This window comes from Alternaria arbusti (genome assembly GCF_024043155.1).
Source record: "Alternaria arbusti strain BMP 1465 chromosome Unknown scaffold_11, whole genome shotgun sequence".
Lineage (NCBI taxonomy): Eukaryota > Fungi > Ascomycota > Dothideomycetes > Pleosporales > Pleosporaceae > Alternaria > Alternaria arbusti.
This window is the reverse complement of record NW_026249951.1, coordinates 865,504-882,620: the sequence shown is the minus strand read 5'-3', so window position 1 is coordinate 882,620 and position 17,117 is coordinate 865,504. Positions and strand designations below refer to the sequence as shown.

Here is a 17,117-nt window from a genome sequence, read left to right as displayed (position 1 = left end):
CAGGTCGTGCCAGTAGACACCGGAGCTTTGCAAATGTTCAGCCCACATGACCATCCAAGCTAATGTACAAGCATGATGTTGCTCCACGCAATGAGCTTGGGCGTCCGTCTCGAGACCGCGTTTTCAAGAAATGGAAATGCTTATGATCTTAATATCCTCCTCCGGCTTCTCTTTGTATACTTTGGTATTCTCGATTTTGTGAATAACATCCATCCCAGCAATCGCTCGTCCGAAGATGGTATGCTTGTTGTCAAGCCAGGGCTGCATACATGTCACAGTCAGCGCACCGCCTCATCGTGAAACTGAAAGTAAACGAGAAGACAAGGACTTACCGTCTTTTCGGTGGTAATGAAGAATTGACTTCCGTTCGAATTTGGGCCGGCATTCGCCATGCTCACTGTGTAGGCTTTGTCGTGTCTCAAGTTGGAGAACTCATCTGCAAACTCCTTGCCCCAAATACTCTCTCCACCAGTGCCGTCACCAAGTGGGTCACCAGTCTGTATCATGAATTTGCGGATCACGCGGTGGAATATGACGTTGTTGTAGTAGTTGTTGCGCGCGTGTGTGACGAAGTTTTCCACGGCCTTGGGAGCGGCGTCCGGAAAGAGACGGATGGTAATATCGCCGTAGGTGGTGTGGAGAGTAGCTGTAGTGCCTGTTGCGGCGAGTGCTTTGTCGTCTCTTTGTTTGCTGGAGGCAGCAACGCGAGGCTTTTCGTTCTGCACATCACGGGTCGACTTGGTAGCGCTGGCATCGTTAGTGTACATGTAGAAACGGACCTTGCCAGAACCTGTAGTGACGAGCATGGCATCTCTGGCCTCGGCTTCCTGTAGTAACGGGTTCTCGCTCGCTGCCATTTCGACAGTGACAACACCCTTTTTCTCTGGTTGCCCTTGGTAGAGGCACAGCCATAGCGGTCTGATGGATTCTTCCTGGCCGTACAGCTTCACAAGCTTGTTGGTCAGTGTGTTGATCACTTTGACGCCGTACATGCTGCCGTATAGGATGAAATTGCTTGTCTCATCAAATGTCACATTCATGCGACACCTCGTCATAGGCTGGTCGAGCTCTCTTTCGATGGCTATGCGTCGACCAAACTCCATGTCTTCCAGATGCTGGACAGCGGTACCAGCCTGTTGCATGCTGGTGATGGTCTCGATTGATTCGTCGTACGTGCGATGAAGTTTGCCGGTGGCAAAGTCGAAGACGCGGACCTTGCGATCCGGGAATGAAAGCGTCGCAAACTGCTTCCCCGTGGGAGATATGGTAAGCGACGAGGGCACACTTTTTGACTTCTTGAAGTCAAACAGACTGGTAGAGCTCTTCAGCCTCCAAACATTGTCTGGCTTCTCAAAGTTTCCATTGGGCCTCCAGTATTCCACCATACCACCTTGATCGACGCTCACAACACAGTCGAATTCGCTATTGTATGCCATTAGGTTCACTGACGCCCTGTGAACGCTCCTGAGCATGTGTAACGGCTCTGGATTCTCCCCTCTGCCATCGTAAATGCGGATCCAACTGTCTTCTTCGGAGCTGACGGCCAGTTGAGGAAAGCTTGCGCCTCGGCCGTGCAGCCAGCAAACCGCTCTAGGCGTGTACTCGACGCTCAGCATGGCCAGCAGATCGAAGGTGACGACATCGAAGATCTTGATTGTCTTGTCCGAGCCGGAAGTAGCAAAGCTACGGCCGTCGGCGCTCACGTTGACAGACTTGATCTCGCCGGTATGCGCCCTGAATTCTTTGACAAACTCTACGCCGCCAAAGTCCTTTTTCCAGAACTTGACCACGCCGTCGACAGAGCTCGTTATGAGGAAATCGGTGTGGGGGGTAAAGGTGGTAAAGCATAATTGCTCGCGGTGCATTAGCGATTTGGAGTAGCGGGTCGCGCCGGGCAGCAATGCGACGTAAAGCTTCTCGTAGGGCAGTTTGCGCTTTTTTCGCTTCGGCGCTGAAGACGGAAGGGCGGGACCAAAGTCATCGTCGGAGGAGGAAGTATCGTCTGGGGAGGTTGTTAGGAACTTGACGCGCGACGGATGCACAAGGGACATACCGTCATCCAGAGCCTGCACAGGAGCTTCTTTTGCAGAGACGGCGCTGTCAGCCTCCATTTCGGTACGCGAGCGCTTCGCCTTGCTCGGCGACTGGGACCCGTCCATTTCCATCATGGGCATGCAATTGAGACCGCCGGGGTGGTGCGGGTTGGTTGTCGCAGGCCCAAGCTTGGAATAATCGAATGATGCCGCGTCTAAACGCGTGACGTTGCACTATCACACGCGCTTGTCGGACAGTCGGAGAGTTTTGCGGGATACGTCAGGTACGCTAGCACGCCGTTCACGGGTATCCATGCATTGTGATCACGCCTCAGCAGAATACTGCTGTCATGTTCGCAGACGGTGTGGAAAGCCCACCCATTGCTTTCTTTCCTCCTGTTTCAATTTCAAGTGCTATCATAACGCAAGGGCATCGCCTGCTCTTCTGGCGCCGTGCGAGGAAATGTATGTACGCATTGGACTCATCACGAATCGGATAAACAGAGTGGGGCAGACGAATCATTGCTCCAGCCTCTTTCTATGATGCTATCGTACATGATGCCCATGGCTAATCTTCACATCATCATTACCATCCAAGCGTAGGTGCTGGCTCATAGCTTCTGGTAGTCCAGCTTGCCCTCTAGCTTCTTCGACTCGGCCATCTTCCGCACTGCCTTGTTGAAATCGTCCTGGTTGATCGAGTCTCGGTAGTCTTTGATGGCGAAGAGGCCGCTGCGATGTGTTAGCCATGTCACAGTTACACGGAAGAGACACTTACGCCTCGGTGACAACGTTGCGAAGGTCGGCACCGTTCATGCCATCGCTCATCTTTACAATGCTCTCGAAGTCGATCTCGCCATCCGTCACTACGCTGCCAGAGTGAATTTTCAGAATCTCAAGACGGCCCACTTCGTTGGGTAGGGGGATTTCGAGTTTGCGGTCAAGACGCCCGGCGCGAAGCAGAGCGGGGTCGAGCGTGTCGGGTCGGTTCGTCGCCATGATGATCTTGGTCTGCCCTAGGTAGTCGAAGCCGTCGAGCTGGTTCAGCAGCTCCATGAGGGTTCGCTGAATCTCACGGTCTGCCGACGTTCCCTCGGAGAAGCGACGACCGCCAATAGCATCAATCTCGTCCATGAAGATGATGCAGGGCTCGTGTTCCTTTGCGTACCCAAACATCTCACGGATGAGACGCGCCGATTCTCCAATGTATTTGTCGACAATGGCAGAGCTGACGACCTTGAGGAAGTTTGTCTCGAGACTGCTTGCCACGGCGCGTGCCAGGAGTGTCTTGCCCGTGCCTGGCGGTCCGTAGAGTAGCACTCCCTTTGGCGGTTTGATGCCTACCCGTAGAAACAGCTCGGGGTTCTTCAACGGCAGTTCGATGACCTCGCGTAGCTCCCTAATCTGCTCGTTCAGGCCGCCGATGCCGCCGAAGCTAACCTGCCCTGGGTCTTCGAGCGACATGTTGTAGACGAGCGGGTCGACTTCGCGGGGAAGCATGCGCATGATGGTAAGTGTCGTCATATCGAGGGCCACGCGTGTGCCTTGCTTGAGCTTGGCCTTGTCGACCTTGGACCGGCATCCGACGACGTAACGGGGCCCCGAGGATGCCTTGACAATGACTGCGGCGACGTTAGTGTGGCGTCTTTTGGCAGGATGCACATGTGCACGTACATCGCTCCTCGTCCAACTGCTTCAGCACCTCTCCTATTATCTGGCCGACGCTCTGCAGCGCCTTGATGTTGTCTTCGGATACGTCAAAGTCGTGCTGCAGGCCCTTGATGTCCAGTCGCAGCGCCTTGAGCTTGGCCTCCCATTCTCTAGACTCGAGCAGCTTGGACTTGTAGGCCTCGAGAGCGTGCTCGCGCTCCTGGTCGCCACTTCCGCTCATGGTGGACATGTGCGGCGGCGTGGGTGACGTTGCGGAGGAGCGGCGGCGTGTGGAGGCGGAGGTGATGGCACGCGTGAGGGCGGCGGGCGGTACTTTAAGGCAGCCGAGTTTGCTGCAGAGTCAAGACGGCGTGAATGTGTGCGCAGCCAGCGAAAGGATCTGTCCGCGTTGGGTGGAGTGAGTGTCGGAATGGGAGACGTCGGTGGTGATGGCCACGGCGATGGCCTTGGTGTTGTCCATGTATGTGAGCGAGCTTGGACCAAGACGCCATTTCCGCGGCGAAAGCTAGCCTTCGAAAAAAGTTGGCCGATCAAATTCCTGCAACCACACCCGCAACCGCAATGTCGTCGTCCTTCTTCACCGCGCCGGCCTCACAGCGGAAACGCAAGCGCAGCGAAGCCACCGCCGGCACCCCCAAACGACGCACCACAGACGCGCATGCTCGCCGCATGCAGCGCGAGGAGTCCATCAGCGGCAGCGACACATCCGAGGGCGACGGCGCACCCACGTTCGACGGCGGCGACGATGCAGACAGCGGCTCTAGCTCTTCGGAAGACGAGCACGAGACGGCGGCGGACAAGCGCCTCAGGCTGGCCGAGCGCTATCTCGACAACATCCGCAACGAGGTCGAGGAGGACGTGGGCTTCGACGCCGAGCAGATCGACAAGGACCTGATCGCCGAGCGACTCAAGGAAGATGTTGCGGAGGGCAAGGGCAGGATATACCGGTCCATCGCTGCTGAGCTTGGGTTTGAATATGCATCACACGCCACGGCCTACTCAGGGCTGCATAAAGCCACCACCGGATGCGCTGTCAAGCTGCCGCATGCCTGGACCATCAGCAAGGATCTCGTCGTCGAGAAGTGGGCAATTGCAGACCCGAAATCGTATGCGCCCGACCCCAACCGACCGTCCAACCTGACGCCGCGCACCACTCCCAAGAGGCTCCTGTGGCGCAAGGGAAACAAGAACAAAAAGGGCGACCGCGCCTTTCTGGGTCACACGGGCGAGATTGTGTCTATAGCCATCTCCGACTCGGGAAAGTACCTGGCCACGGGCGATGTGCATACGCGTCTGGTCATCTGGGACGCCGACACCCTCACGCCCCGACACCTCTTTACTCGCCATCGAGATGCCGTTCTCTCACTGTCCTTCCGGAGGGGCACCGAGCAGCTCTTCTCCGGCGGCGCAGACCGAGCAGTCATTGTCTGGAGTGCGCCTGAATCTGCGTACATTGAGACACTGGTCGGACACCAGGACGCCGTCATTGGTGTCGCAGGCGGGTTGGAGATGAACCAAGAGACATGCGTCAGTGTAGGCGCCCGCGATCGCACTGCGCGCCTGTGGAGGGTCGTCGAGGAAAACCAGCTCGTCTTCCACGGAGGCGGTACAGCCAGGCAAAAGGGCTTGGACAAGCTGCGCAAAGGCCGATTTGGCAAGACTGTTGACGGAGACGACAAACAGGATCAAGACGTCGGCGCCAACCTCGACGACGATGCGCCCATCGCATATGCCGAAGGCTCCATCGATTGCGTCGGCCTTCTCGACGCCGGCTTGTTTGTCACAGCATCGGACAATGGAGCCTTGTCGTTGTGGTCTGTCAACCGGAAGAAGCCCCTTTTTACATATCCACTTACCCATGGCCGCGATCCACCGCTCTCGCCCGAGCAAATGTCAGCCAACGACGACGCCGCAACATCGACGAAGCCCGGTCCGCGGCTACCGCGCTACGTGACTGCGCTTGCTACCGTTCCCTTTGCCGACTTGATCCTCACAGCGAGCTGGGACGGCTGGATACGCGCCTGGAGGATTACAGCCGACAAGAAGAGCATTGAGCCCGCGGGCAAGATAGGACGTGTGCCGATTGCGGAAGACGAGTCCATGGTCAATGGCAGCTCTAGGGACGATGCTATTCTCATACGAGGCATTGTGAATGGTCTTGCAGTTCAGGAGAGAGGAGACAGAGGCAAGGATGGGCTGTGCGTGGTGGCTGCCGTGGGCAAGGAGCCCAGGTTAGCCAGATGGATGTCTGCAAAGGCCAAGAACGGCATTCACGTTTTCGAGGTACCGAGAAGAAGCCTGGCAAACGGCACAACTGAGGGCGAGGAGGAGGGTTAGGAAGCATAGGCGAGAAGTCACTTGCATTGCGAGGCGTTTGTGGATGCATATTAGATACCAATTCTCATGACGCATTTAGTGACGACTTCTGGTCACCTTCTTACACTGGGTGCAGCGAGACTCGGTCTCACAGATGGCTAGGGTATGCGTGATGAATGGCTCTGAGCTTGCTGTCTTGACGTTGGGTGTCGTGATGGTGGGCGGGAACTCGTTGCACGCCAGGCCCACAGCCTAGGCCAAGTCGACTGCTGCACCGGTGACGTTGGTGTCGAAGAAGCAAGCAGTGGGCGCTACACGTGGCCGTCGGCATGAGTGCATTTGAGTCGGGCAGCCAGGCGGTCAGTGAGGCTGCTGAGCTGGACACGTAGCCGCCTAGACGAGGCGTGGACGACTCGCAGCAGTGCGAGGCGGGTTGGGTGAGGTTAAGAGGCAGATGGCCGTCGTCGTCGGACTCCAGCTGCGTCTGCCCACGGCTACATCCACGGCCCGTCGCCAGACCATGTACGCGTCGGCACACAGCTTTGCCCGACATCTGCATCAGAGTTGGAGAGTTGGGGCAGCATCGCCTTTTCCGTGTTGGCCAGGTGGACGCGCTAGCACAACGGCAGCGGCCCAACCCAACTGCAGTGCTGGACTCGCTTCACCCGCTCAGCCGCCCAGCGCTCTTTGCTCTCCTGCCCGCCCCAAGACACCGACTGTCCCGCACGACCGCCGTCTGCCGGTCGCACCCAGCGTGTGTCGTTGCTGTAACTGTACAGACTGTTGTAGTGCAGCGCTTCTGGCCCTCGCGCCCGCACTTCGCAGCCCCTCGACTGCTCCACCTTGGCCGTTGCATTGCATCCCATCCCCTCCCCTCCCATCCCATCCATCCCATCGCCCGCACCCCGCCGCCCGGACAAGGTCATGCCGTTAGTCCTAGCCCATCTGCCCCACGGTCGCGCCCTGCCCCAGGCTGCGTCGCGCCGCTATCATGTCAAGGGCGACACTAACGTGGCCATCAGACTCCGGAAGGGAATCACTGTCAACAACCACACGGGCGCCTTCGAAGACGACGACGACGACTTCACCGACGACGACTCGGCCGGCATCCAGGTAGTCTCGGCCAGCGAGGACGAGTACAGCACCTCGGACGCGACCGACGAAGACGCCGAGGAGGAGCAGAGCGACGACGACATCCCAGAGGACGACACAGACGACAACGAAGAGGACGAGGGCTCGTGGGACTACATCGACGAGATCAACCCTTCCGACTCTGCCTCGCGCCCTCGCCTTGTCCACCGTCAGCCTGCGCCGCACCACGCAATCCCCCCACCTGCTGTAGCCCCCCCGCGAGCACCTCGACCCAAGCCCTCGCACCGCGACCGAGCCTCTTCGCGCCACGCAGCCCCCGTACCAGACCCTCCCTCGCGCCTCCCGAGCCACAGCCGCAGCCGCAGCCGCAGCAAGCTGGAGCGCGCACGCAGGCCGCGGCGGCCAAGGCCCCAATCCGTCCACCACCAGGACCCTCTCGACGGCGAGGATGACGACGACGACTACCCATACGCTCCGTCGGCCCGCCCTGGCCACCCTCCGGGCCATCCCAGTGCTGGCTGGGGCCACATTCCCCAGCATGCCCCCAACGGCTACGCCCCAAGCTTGATGTCGGATCCACGCTTCCCATATGCCTTCCCCGGCGGCGGCACCCAGTCGCCTGCGGGCCAGCTGGTTCCGTTTGGCCACGACACACACGCCGCCTATGCTCAGAATCCCTTTGCGCCCAATGGACAGAATCCCTTTACCCAGGGCCCCCCTTCGGCTGCAGATCCGCGAGCTGGCTACTTTCCCGAATACCAGGACTCGCGCCATCAGGACTCGCGTCCGCCACGCAGAGGCCATCGCAACTCCATGCCGCCAGCGCCCCCGGGGGACATGATGCCTTATTCGCCAATGGGCTACTACCCACCATACGGCGCCCCGCCGTATGGCATGCCGCCTCACATGTATCCGCCTTATGGACATGCACAGCATCCCTCCCCTCCGCCGCAGCACCCTCCCTCGAAGCGCCCTACCCCGAAGCCCCAGCCCGAAGAAGAACACCATCCGCCCGCCGCGCCCGCTCCACCCCCACCACCCCAGCCCCCTCAAACTCCGGCTATGCAGATGCAGCTTCAGCCAATGCAGCAGCCAATGCAGCAACAACAGATGCAGCAGCAACTCATGCAGCAGCCCATGCACCAGCAGCTCATGCAACAGATGCACCCCATGGCCATGATGCCTCCGCCACCGCCTCAACAATCTCCGCAACCCGACCCAAAAGAAGAGGGCATGCTCTCTAAGCTTGAGAAGCTCTTGCTAGGCAAAGAGGAGGAAGAGAGAAAGGCAGCCGAGAAGGCGAGAAGAGACGCCGAGTTGGCCAAATTTGATCGCCTTGAGAACCTGCTCATCTCTCAGCAAGAAGCCAAAATAGAGAAGGAGAAGGCAAAGAAAGAGGCGGCTGAGAAGGCTGCACAGGAAGCTGCCGAGGCAAAGAAGAGGGGCGACGAGGATAAGCTCGCCAAGCTCGAGAGCCTTATCCTTGCCCAGAAAGACGAGCAACTCAAGCGTGAGGCGGCCGCGGACGCGGCTCGTGCAGCCGAAAAGGCAGCTGCAGATGCAGAGGCCACCAAGATTGCCGAAGAGAAGAAAGCCGCTGCGGAAAAGGCAAAGTCACTGCTCGAAGCAGCGCAAAAGGCACGCGAGGAGGCCGAGAAGAAGGCGGCCGCGGAAGCCGAAGAGACCAAGAAGGCCCATGAGAAGGCTTTGGCAGAGGCAAAGGCTGCTGCAGAGGAGCTTGAAAAGGGAAAGAAGGCCGCGGAAGAAGAAGCTGCGAAGCTGAAGCCTTCCGACGCTCCAAAGGCCCCGATCAAGTTCAAGGACGCCGTTGGCCGCAAGTTTAGCTTTCCGTGGGAACTATGCAAGACTTGGAAGGCATGTCCCACCAACAACGAGTTCAAGTCCAATGCTAACATTCTATCAGGGTATGGAAGAACTGATCAAACAAGCTTTCCTGCATGTCGATGTGATTGGTCCTCATGTGCATGAAGGCCACTACGACCTCGTCGGACCTGATGGCGAGATCATCCTGCCCCAGGTTTGGGAAACCATGATTCAACCCGACTGGGCCATCACCATGCACATGTGGCCAATGCCTGAGCCTCCACCACCTCCGCCCGAGCCGCCGAAGGAGGCATTTCCTCCACCCCCGCCCCCTCCACCGGATGCTCAAATGTTCATGTCAAGCCATCTTCCACTAAAGGGAAAGGGCAAGAGGGACAAGAGCCGGAAGCGAGAATCTCTGTCACATGCACACATTGTGCAACTCCCACCCCCTCCAGTCGGCTTGCCTGCGGGAGCAATGGCTCCTCCACCGCCACCACCGCCACCTCCTGGGCATTCTGCTGGCGGTCCGCTACCACCCCCACCTGCAGTTGTTGTCATGCCTAGCGGTAGTGGCAGCTCTGGGAGTTCTTCTCGCAAGAAGCCCGCCCCATCACCGTTCTTCAGATGGGCTGCTGGTACCACCGCTCGCAAGGATTCTGTCAAGAAGAAGAAGTAAGATTGAAACACATGGAGACAAAGCAGTTGCAATTGCAGCGGTGGTATATTGCGATCGATCCCACGGCACACCCTGTGTTGTGTTCCTCGTTCGCGTCTTGTTTGTCATCGTGTACATGCGCTTGGCTGGTCTTACGTCTCTTAGCCATTTCCTCCATGCTTCCTTCGCTCAGCTATGCACATGCTGTGGCAGCGTCAGGAACAGCGTGTTTTTGCTTTGCAAATTATTGTATGTGGACTTGGGACTGTTTGTTTATGATTGTGCAGAAAAGCTCAGATATACCATGGTCGTTTAGCGTTGTACATTTCGTATTGTGTATCGCTTTGGCTTCTGGAATACGCCTTCTGCTTCGGCGTTGTGCTCAAGTTTGATTCGTCCTTTTGCAATCGCAAACGAACGCACGGACGACGAACTGGTGATTTTGATTATCGCGTGCTGGGACTGATGAAAGGTGACGAGAATATGAGAAATGGATCTATACAAACGAAAGCGCATGTTCTCGCTCCCATTGCACCGTGACCGGGAATATACGCTTGAAATAACAGCAACATCACAACGCTGCCCAGATAGGCGTATTGAATAATGTCGAACCAATATATAGCCGCCCGGAAAGTCCACCAGATCGCTTTCAAAGCTGCTCTTCGCAACCCCGCTCGTTCCGATCTCTTAGTTTTGGAAGAATTTCTAGCAACAGACGCAAAGGTATACATGGTCATGACACCAGAGCGGAGCTCCAAAATGTTCATAGCCATGAAGTCGGCTATGAACATGTTGGTTGTGATGGGGAAAGTCCTGGAGCACCAGATACAAGGAGTCAAGAAAGACAAGCCAGGACTTGCGGAGAGAAGGAGCAAGTGGGACCAGGACCGCAAAACGCAGAGTGGAGGAGAGAAGCAGAGGCCAGACAACCGAAGGCGATGACGAGAGGTTGGGATTTGGAACGGTGTAGCGTGGCGAAGGGCAGGACACGTGAAGACTGCAGGTGTCCACTAACGGGGGTGTGAGGCAACGCAGGCTGTTCTATTTGCAGCATTCCAGAAGCATGTATCACGCATCTAGGTAGGTAGCATCGGCGACCAAATCTTGGAACCGACAGGTAGCCAGAAAAAGCTTGTTTGCTTAATTACTTCTGCCCGGTATTGTTTCTGCGGGGTACCTTACCGTACCAAGCTTCCGGAAGGCAGGCTCCGCCCCTGAGCTACCAGTCGTGCGCGACACTTCTACCACATTCCGGGCACACCTTTACGCTCGAGCAACATGTTTTTTCCCGATTCTGCGTCTCCACTCGTGTTTCTTGTCGCGAGAATCGTTTCTGCAGCTGCATCATGTAAAGGAGGCGCCTCCGTCCGTGACCTTCGAATGTGGAGCTGAATCTCCCTTGCACAACATGCAGAAAGCGACCCTGGCGCTGATCACTTCCTTTCTTGCCTACGGCGTGCGGCAAAGCAACAGTGTGATGTTATTTTTTGAGGCTGCTCAACAAACCGATGTCTGAGGCATAGCTTCTCGTCGCTAAGGACGCGAGCCAGCCACGGCGATGCGCACGCACAATGACAGCACGAACGCCCCTAGACCTACCGTGTTACCACAAAGGCATGGGCCAGTAGACGGGCATATAATCTGCAGAGGTCTGCACGTCGGAAACGGCACGCTCGTTCCATTTCGTCCTGCTCAACATGAAGTGGACTTCTTCTTTAACGCTTGGTGCTGCCGTCTTGGTCACCTTCTCCACAGCGCAGGATAACACGATCAACGACCGCCAGCCCACAGTGAGTGCACCGCATGAAAACCCGTGGAAGACCCTTTCCGAGGAGGAAGCTGCTAGTGTCAATGAACTTCTCCAAGAGCGAATGAGCTTGACTGGCAACCAAGGATCTAGCCGTGATAGTTACGTGTAAGTCGACCATTGCTAGACACCTCTCACTCGCCGGACACTAATACGATATCAGAGTACAGCTCGCTCTTCTTCATCCCAACAAGACGGATACTCTTCCCTTCCTTGACAGCAATGCTACGGCTCCAAAGCGCTATGCGCGAGCTACTGTTCAAAGCGGTACCACCAACTCGACAGACAAGCACTGGCAAGAGTACATGGTGGGACCATTGCCAGCAACAAATGCGACTGCGGTCGAACCGTTGACTTTCCCGTTCCAAAACTCCCAACCAGGTCGAACACAAATGCATCCCATGTATTCACCCAGCGACGCGACGAGTTTCTTTACGAGGTTCGCGACAGAGACTGAGGATATCTCAATGCAATTGTTCAACACTGTGAGTGGAAGCCAGCCACAACATACAACAACGGAGGCTTACATGCATACAGACTTTTCTTACTGGTAGCATTGGTCTTAGATTTGGAAGCCCGTTCTGGGATGAAGAGGGCCGAACCATCTCCTGGGCAGGAGCATTTGCGGACCCTGGCACCAATCTCAGCAGTGTTACCGTCGAGCCACTCGGATTCGCTGTGAAATTTGACTTGACCGGACCAATCTCGGATACCTGGAAAGCTGTCGGTTGGTACTCGTATGGCAAATTTTACGCCAGCACAGAAGAGTTCCGTGCCGCAATTAACGCTCCCGACTATGAGACGCCACCAGCAAACGTACTGGGAAACTGGACGTCTACCGACAGGCAGGGAACGCCCATGCCTTTGGACAACCTACCGCCGCCGGCTTCTGTCGCTCAGGGCGACCAGCGATTCAAGATCGATACGGAAGAGGGATATATATCCTGGATGGACTTCACCCTCTATCATGCCGTCTCTCAGGACCTTGGCCTGTCGTTGTTTGACATCAAATACAAAGGCAGACGCATCATTTACGAGTTGTCCTTGCAGGAGGCTCTGACATCATACTCCGGCTCCGACCCTTTCCAATCACAAGCGACCTTCTTCGATACCACGAGTGGTATGGGATCGACCTTGCAGCCTCTTGTCAGAGGCTATGACTGCCCTAGTCATGCTACATACCTACCTGCAACATGGACAGAAGGCGACACGGTCAAGACACAAGCTGACGCTATATGTTTGTTCGAATTTGACGCGGGCTACCCAATCCGGCGCCATTCCTTTTCACCATCCGCGCCACACACTAGCGTAGCAAAGAACATCCAGTTCGTCATGCGCACGGTAGCCACAGTAGGCAACTACGACTTCCTCATCGACTACAGCTTCTTCTACGATGGCGGTATCGAGGTTTCTTCACGCTTTTCTGGATACATTGCCGCTGCTTACTGGGAGGATCAGCCTGAGTACGGCTTCCATATACACGACTTCCTTTCGGGTAGCTCGCACGACCACACCCTCACTTTCAAGGTCGATCTTGACATCAACGGCAGGAAGAACAGTGTACAAAAACTACAGTTTGTGCCGACTTCGACAGCGTATCCTTGGAGCCAGGGTCGCGTATACAATACATTCAAGGCTGAGCGATCTTGGGTAGCCGACGAGAGCGAGTCCATGATCAATTGGGCCGAGAACGACAACGTGTTGTACGCCATTGTCAATAGGGACACACCGAACCCGTATGGCGAGTACCCAGGTTACAGAATCAAAAGATCTGCCGGCACCATCCACCTTACACAAACGAACTCGACAAACACTGGCAAGACAGGTGCCTTTGTGACTCACGACTTCTATGTCACACAGCAAAAGGACACTGAGCCAAGGGCTGCGGATGCCAATAACCAGTTCTCCAAGGACGATCCGCTTGTCAACTTTGAGACTTTCTTTGACGACGAGAGTCTGGATCAAGAAGATTTGTTCGTAAACCCACCTCCTTTCTCCATCTATTGTTGATACTGCACCCCGTAATATATCAATTACTAACAGAACACAGAGTGCTCTGGTTCAACCTCGGCATGCACCATCTTCCGCACACCGGCGACTTGCCCAATACTATGTTCAGCTCTGCTCATTCGGCCATGAGGTTCGAACCGCTCAATTACCTTGTAGGCGATCCCTCTGTCTCGAGCAACCAGCAGGTCAGGATTGAATACGATGCAGAAGGTGCTGTCCTGAATGTGGATGAGTTCGGCAAAATGGCTGCCAACAAGACCTGTATTTGATTTACTTCTACATGGATGTCTACATACTGTTGATCGCGCAACATTCCGTCATTACCGTTCATGGTTCTCATTATTCAAAAGTTTTACTACAAGCTGTTTCCAGCTCTGAGGTGCTTCCGTCATGGTTCTAAGCTGTGATAAGCGTGATGAAGGGTGGCTTTTTGTAATTATCTAGCTCTCGCCCTAACTCCCATTCAGATCATGACTGCTTCAAATATGAGGGGTACATCTTTCATCGGAACGCCTTCTCGTATACGTACATGCGAGAACAACTTGATGCGGGTAAAATGGAATGTGCCGCCCACAGGATCCAGGCCCTCGCCTTTCAACCCTTCGCCCTCAACAATGAGTCGGACTCGCTTATAAGTCCTGCTACGATCACATGTAGGTTTCATTCCGCGGACAATGCCTTATTGCATTTCCCAACGTGTCATCGCTGAGTACATCATAGACCGATACGTAATACATGTGCAGCACCCGAGTTGGATAAGCGCAAAGTCCGTGCGGACGACGTGTCATGCGCATCCGTGGTGCCCGCAATCAGGTGTTTTCGATCGAAGCCGTGCACACTTCTTCAATAACGAGGCAGTTTTGTAAACTTTGTGATTGTCGCTACTAGCATTACAAAGCGATGTTCGTCTCAATTAGATTTCGTGAAGCTTTACAACAACCAGTATGCCCTGTCTGTGCTTGACAAGACGACTACATTCACTTTGGAGCCTTTCTCATCGCACACCTCTTGTTCCAAATATTAATCTTCAATAGTCCGTCTGCTTGGAAGGTCGGACTTCCGGATATCTGTGCATAAAACCACGGTACAGTACAATGCGCCCTGTACTTTCTATCTGCCCATTGCAATCTTCAGGACACACTCAGCGGCTTGACGTACTGTTTCCAGATGTCTAAGAACGCCATCCTGTCCTTCCTGCTCTGGAACTTGATCTCTAACGCCGAATACCCAAACCGATTCAGATTAGCAGCCCTCGAGAAACCACCACCACCTCCCGATATATCTTTCAAAGGAATCGGCGAGCCGCTCAACGACCCTGAAGTAACGCTGTCTGATCGAGAAAACCGTAGCATTTCCATAGAGTCGTTGCGTTTCTTGCGAGACGGATTCGCTGCTTCGAAATCCGTCTGTGTGGATGACTTGCGGCGTTTGAAAAGCTTATCAGTCGCCCAACGCGGTGCGTCTTTTGAGAAGAGAAGCGTAAGCTTGTCACTGTCTTTCTTATAGACCGACTCCGTGAGCCATTCGAATGCGTAGTGCGGCTCCTCGACCCAGTGCCCATCCTCTTCCAATGCGCTCGTGTAAAACAGCAGGATCAAGACCTCAGACGTAACGAGCCCACCATCCGCTAGATGCGTCTCGGGACGCCGCCACAGCCGCAAATTTCTTCCACGACATTCAGTCGGATTGTGATCCGAGGATATGCTCAATATGGGTCGATCAAATTCGAGATTAGCAGAGTCGGCACCGTTGTTGGTGTACAACAAGGTCTGGAATCTGTTTGCTGATTCGTGGCCAATGAACGTGTACTTGATGTCAACATACTGCTTGTTGAGTTTCCCGAACGAGCTGCGCGGAAAATCGACAGATACTGCACCGTCAACATACGTGGTAGTCAAGGGTATCGCTGGCCCGGTAGCAGGAAAGTGCTGTTCAGTCCATGTTCGAAGCTTCCCGTCTTGGCTAGAGTGATAGACTGTTCGCAGCGAGATGCCAGTATCTTCTCGATATCGCCACCGAACCTCGCACTCGTGATTTTCGGATCCGTACTTCAGAGACTTTCGTTCGACCTGAACGTTGCGACATATTCGCTTCCAGTCGAGTGCAGCGTCTCCTAATGCCATGGTTGCCAGGGATGTGCGCGAGAGACTGCGCCGCAAAGTGGGAGATAAGGGCTTCTCTGAGGCAGTACCCGTTGACGACGGTGATGCGGGCGAAGAGCTTTCGCTACAGGCGACTGTGGAACTAAAAAGTATCCTATTAGGCTCAAGCGACGTCGGTCTAGGCGACTGCGACCAATCGACTGATCCAAAGTAATCTGGAGACGATGGCTGTAGACTCAAGGTCGGGCGGTTGCTGCCCGTGGAGTCACTCAAGCTTTCTTGGCCAAACATGGTGAAGTTCCCGGAGTGATCTGTCTCGAGGGTATAGGTTCGCAATGGAGCTGGTGGCATGTTGCGGACCTGCTGCTTCATCGCGTCGCTTGGGACCAAGTGTGAGCGTTTCTCCGCCGTAGCTCGCTTTGCGCGATTCTCCTCGATGAAAATCGCGTCATCAACCTGCCGTCTCAGATGATATAGTACAGCAGCTGTCTGAACATCACCAGTAGAACACGTAGCAGGTGTGTCTCCCAGAGAAAGAGGCCGCGATAGTCCCGCTTCTTGAGCAACACGTTCGTCCTCACTTTGCAGCCATCGATCAAAGATTTTCCATTCGCTGAACAACGGGTGTTCGTCGGGAGACGCGAGTGCCAGTGGTGCGCGGTTGTTTGGAACACCAAGAGTGTTTGTGGAGTAAGAGCGGCCGCCTAGATTTACTGTACGAGACGGCGCAGCGTCGAGAAGACGCTGAGTCTGCTTGGTTGCCTCGAGATGTAGCCGCCTAACGACGGTCAGCGACTGTTGTTTCGAGTACGAAAGAGGCTTACAATTGCAGAAAGGAAATGCACATGTTCAGCGCTTGGTAATGACCACTGATCTGTTTCCTCAGCCCATCGATCTCCTTTTCCATCCCGATGTATCTGATCGTGAAGATGAACTTCTTGACGGTCATCTTCTTATCGACGAGATGTTCAGCGTATGGCTCCAGGGTCTTTTCACACTTCTTCAGCGTGTCTTCGAAATCCTGGACAGGGAATGCTGCGCGTTGTTATCTCGCGTCAGTGCATGCCGCAAATGTAGTACACAGATGAACGCTCACGTAGCGGCTGGCCATATTGTTTCATTAGCTCGGCCAGCTCTTTGAGACAGCCATGGAATGTGGTGAATTCCTTAACAAGCCCACTGACTTGCGCTTCCGAATTTTCGTTGGCATCTAGTTGCAATGATGAGCGAGGTGGTCCCTGACGGTTGCCACCAGAGGGGGGTAGCTGGCGCCATACCTTTGAACGCAAGATATACACGGGTCGAAATCTCCAACAATTTCAGAACATCGGACGGACTGCACCCAAAGGACATATTCGTAGGGTTGCGCCGCGCTCAAGCGCAACAGAGTTTGTGTAAAGACTGCTCATACGTTATAGAACTGTTGGTGCACAGTAGGGACGATCATCGTCTAAGCATCAGGCTTCCATGAAAAGGACAAGCAGGTGTAGTAAGAACCACCTGAGCTTACGGTCGTCTCTTCGTCACGCGTCCGATAGAGCTAGCCTAAGGTAGACCGCTCCGGCATCTGGGGGGGGGGGGGGGGGGGGGGCACTCGCGGGTAG

The 17,117-nt window shown here is 55.3% G+C and overlaps 8 protein-coding genes across 8 annotated transcripts; 4 read left to right on the top strand and 4 right to left on the bottom strand.

Moving 5' to 3' along the window:
- Positions 1–123: 123 nt before the first annotated feature.
- J4E86_007930 (uncharacterized protein) lies at positions 124–2,165 on the bottom strand (the record flags this gene model as incomplete). Its single annotated transcript, XM_051448445.1, has 2 exons — positions 124–261; positions 333–2,165. 2 exons carry the CDS (start codon positions 2,163–2,165, stop codon positions 124–126), a joined length of 1,971 nt encoding a protein of 656 aa, XP_051300712.1.
- Positions 2,166–2,644: 479 nt separating this feature from the next.
- On the bottom strand, positions 2,645–3,924 carry RPT4 (26S proteasome subunit rpt4; the record flags this gene model as incomplete). Its single annotated transcript, XM_051448444.1, has 3 exons — positions 2,645–2,765; positions 2,812–3,655; positions 3,708–3,924. The coding sequence occupies 3 exons, from the start codon at positions 3,922–3,924 to the stop codon at positions 2,645–2,647; spliced, it is 1,182 nt and encodes a 393-aa protein (XP_051300711.1).
- Positions 3,925–4,265: 341 nt separating this feature from the next.
- Positions 4,266–6,041, top strand: J4E86_007928 (uncharacterized protein; the record flags this gene model as incomplete). Its single annotated transcript, XM_051448443.1, has 1 exon — positions 4,266–6,041. One exon carries the CDS (start codon positions 4,266–4,268, stop codon positions 6,039–6,041), a length of 1,776 nt encoding a protein of 591 aa, XP_051300710.1.
- Positions 6,042–6,944: 903 nt separating this feature from the next.
- Positions 6,945–9,615, top strand: J4E86_007927 (uncharacterized protein; the record flags this gene model as incomplete). Its single annotated transcript, XM_051448442.1, has 2 exons — positions 6,945–8,939; positions 9,037–9,615. The coding sequence occupies 2 exons, from the start codon at positions 6,945–6,947 to the stop codon at positions 9,613–9,615; spliced, it is 2,574 nt and encodes an 857-aa protein (XP_051300709.1).
- A 582-nt stretch (positions 9,616–10,197) lies between these two features.
- J4E86_007926 (uncharacterized protein) lies at positions 10,198–10,536 on the top strand (the record flags this gene model as incomplete). Its single annotated transcript, XM_051448441.1, has 2 exons — positions 10,198–10,284; positions 10,318–10,536. The coding sequence occupies 2 exons, from the start codon at positions 10,198–10,200 to the stop codon at positions 10,534–10,536; spliced, it is 306 nt and encodes a 101-aa protein (XP_051300708.1).
- A 755-nt stretch (positions 10,537–11,291) lies between these two features.
- J4E86_007925 (uncharacterized protein) lies at positions 11,292–13,680 on the top strand (the record flags this gene model as incomplete). The annotated part of the gene is made up of 4 exons (XM_051448440.1): positions 11,292–11,509; positions 11,565–11,886; positions 11,939–13,374; positions 13,452–13,680. The coding sequence occupies 4 exons, from the start codon at positions 11,292–11,294 to the stop codon at positions 13,678–13,680; spliced, it is 2,205 nt and encodes a 734-aa protein (XP_051300707.1).
- Positions 13,681–14,541: 861 nt separating this feature from the next.
- J4E86_007924 (uncharacterized protein) lies at positions 14,542–15,534 on the bottom strand (the record flags this gene model as incomplete). Its single annotated transcript, XM_051448439.1, has 2 exons — positions 14,542–15,259; positions 15,299–15,534. The coding sequence occupies 2 exons, from the start codon at positions 15,532–15,534 to the stop codon at positions 14,542–14,544; spliced, it is 954 nt and encodes a 317-aa protein (XP_051300706.1).
- A 799-nt stretch (positions 15,535–16,333) lies between these two features.
- Positions 16,334–16,624, bottom strand: J4E86_007923 (uncharacterized protein; the record flags this gene model as incomplete). The annotated part of the gene is made up of 2 exons (XM_051448438.1): positions 16,334–16,534; positions 16,610–16,624. The coding sequence occupies 2 exons, from the start codon at positions 16,622–16,624 to the stop codon at positions 16,334–16,336; spliced, it is 216 nt and encodes a 71-aa protein (XP_051300705.1).
- Positions 16,625–17,117: the final 493 nt, after the last annotated feature.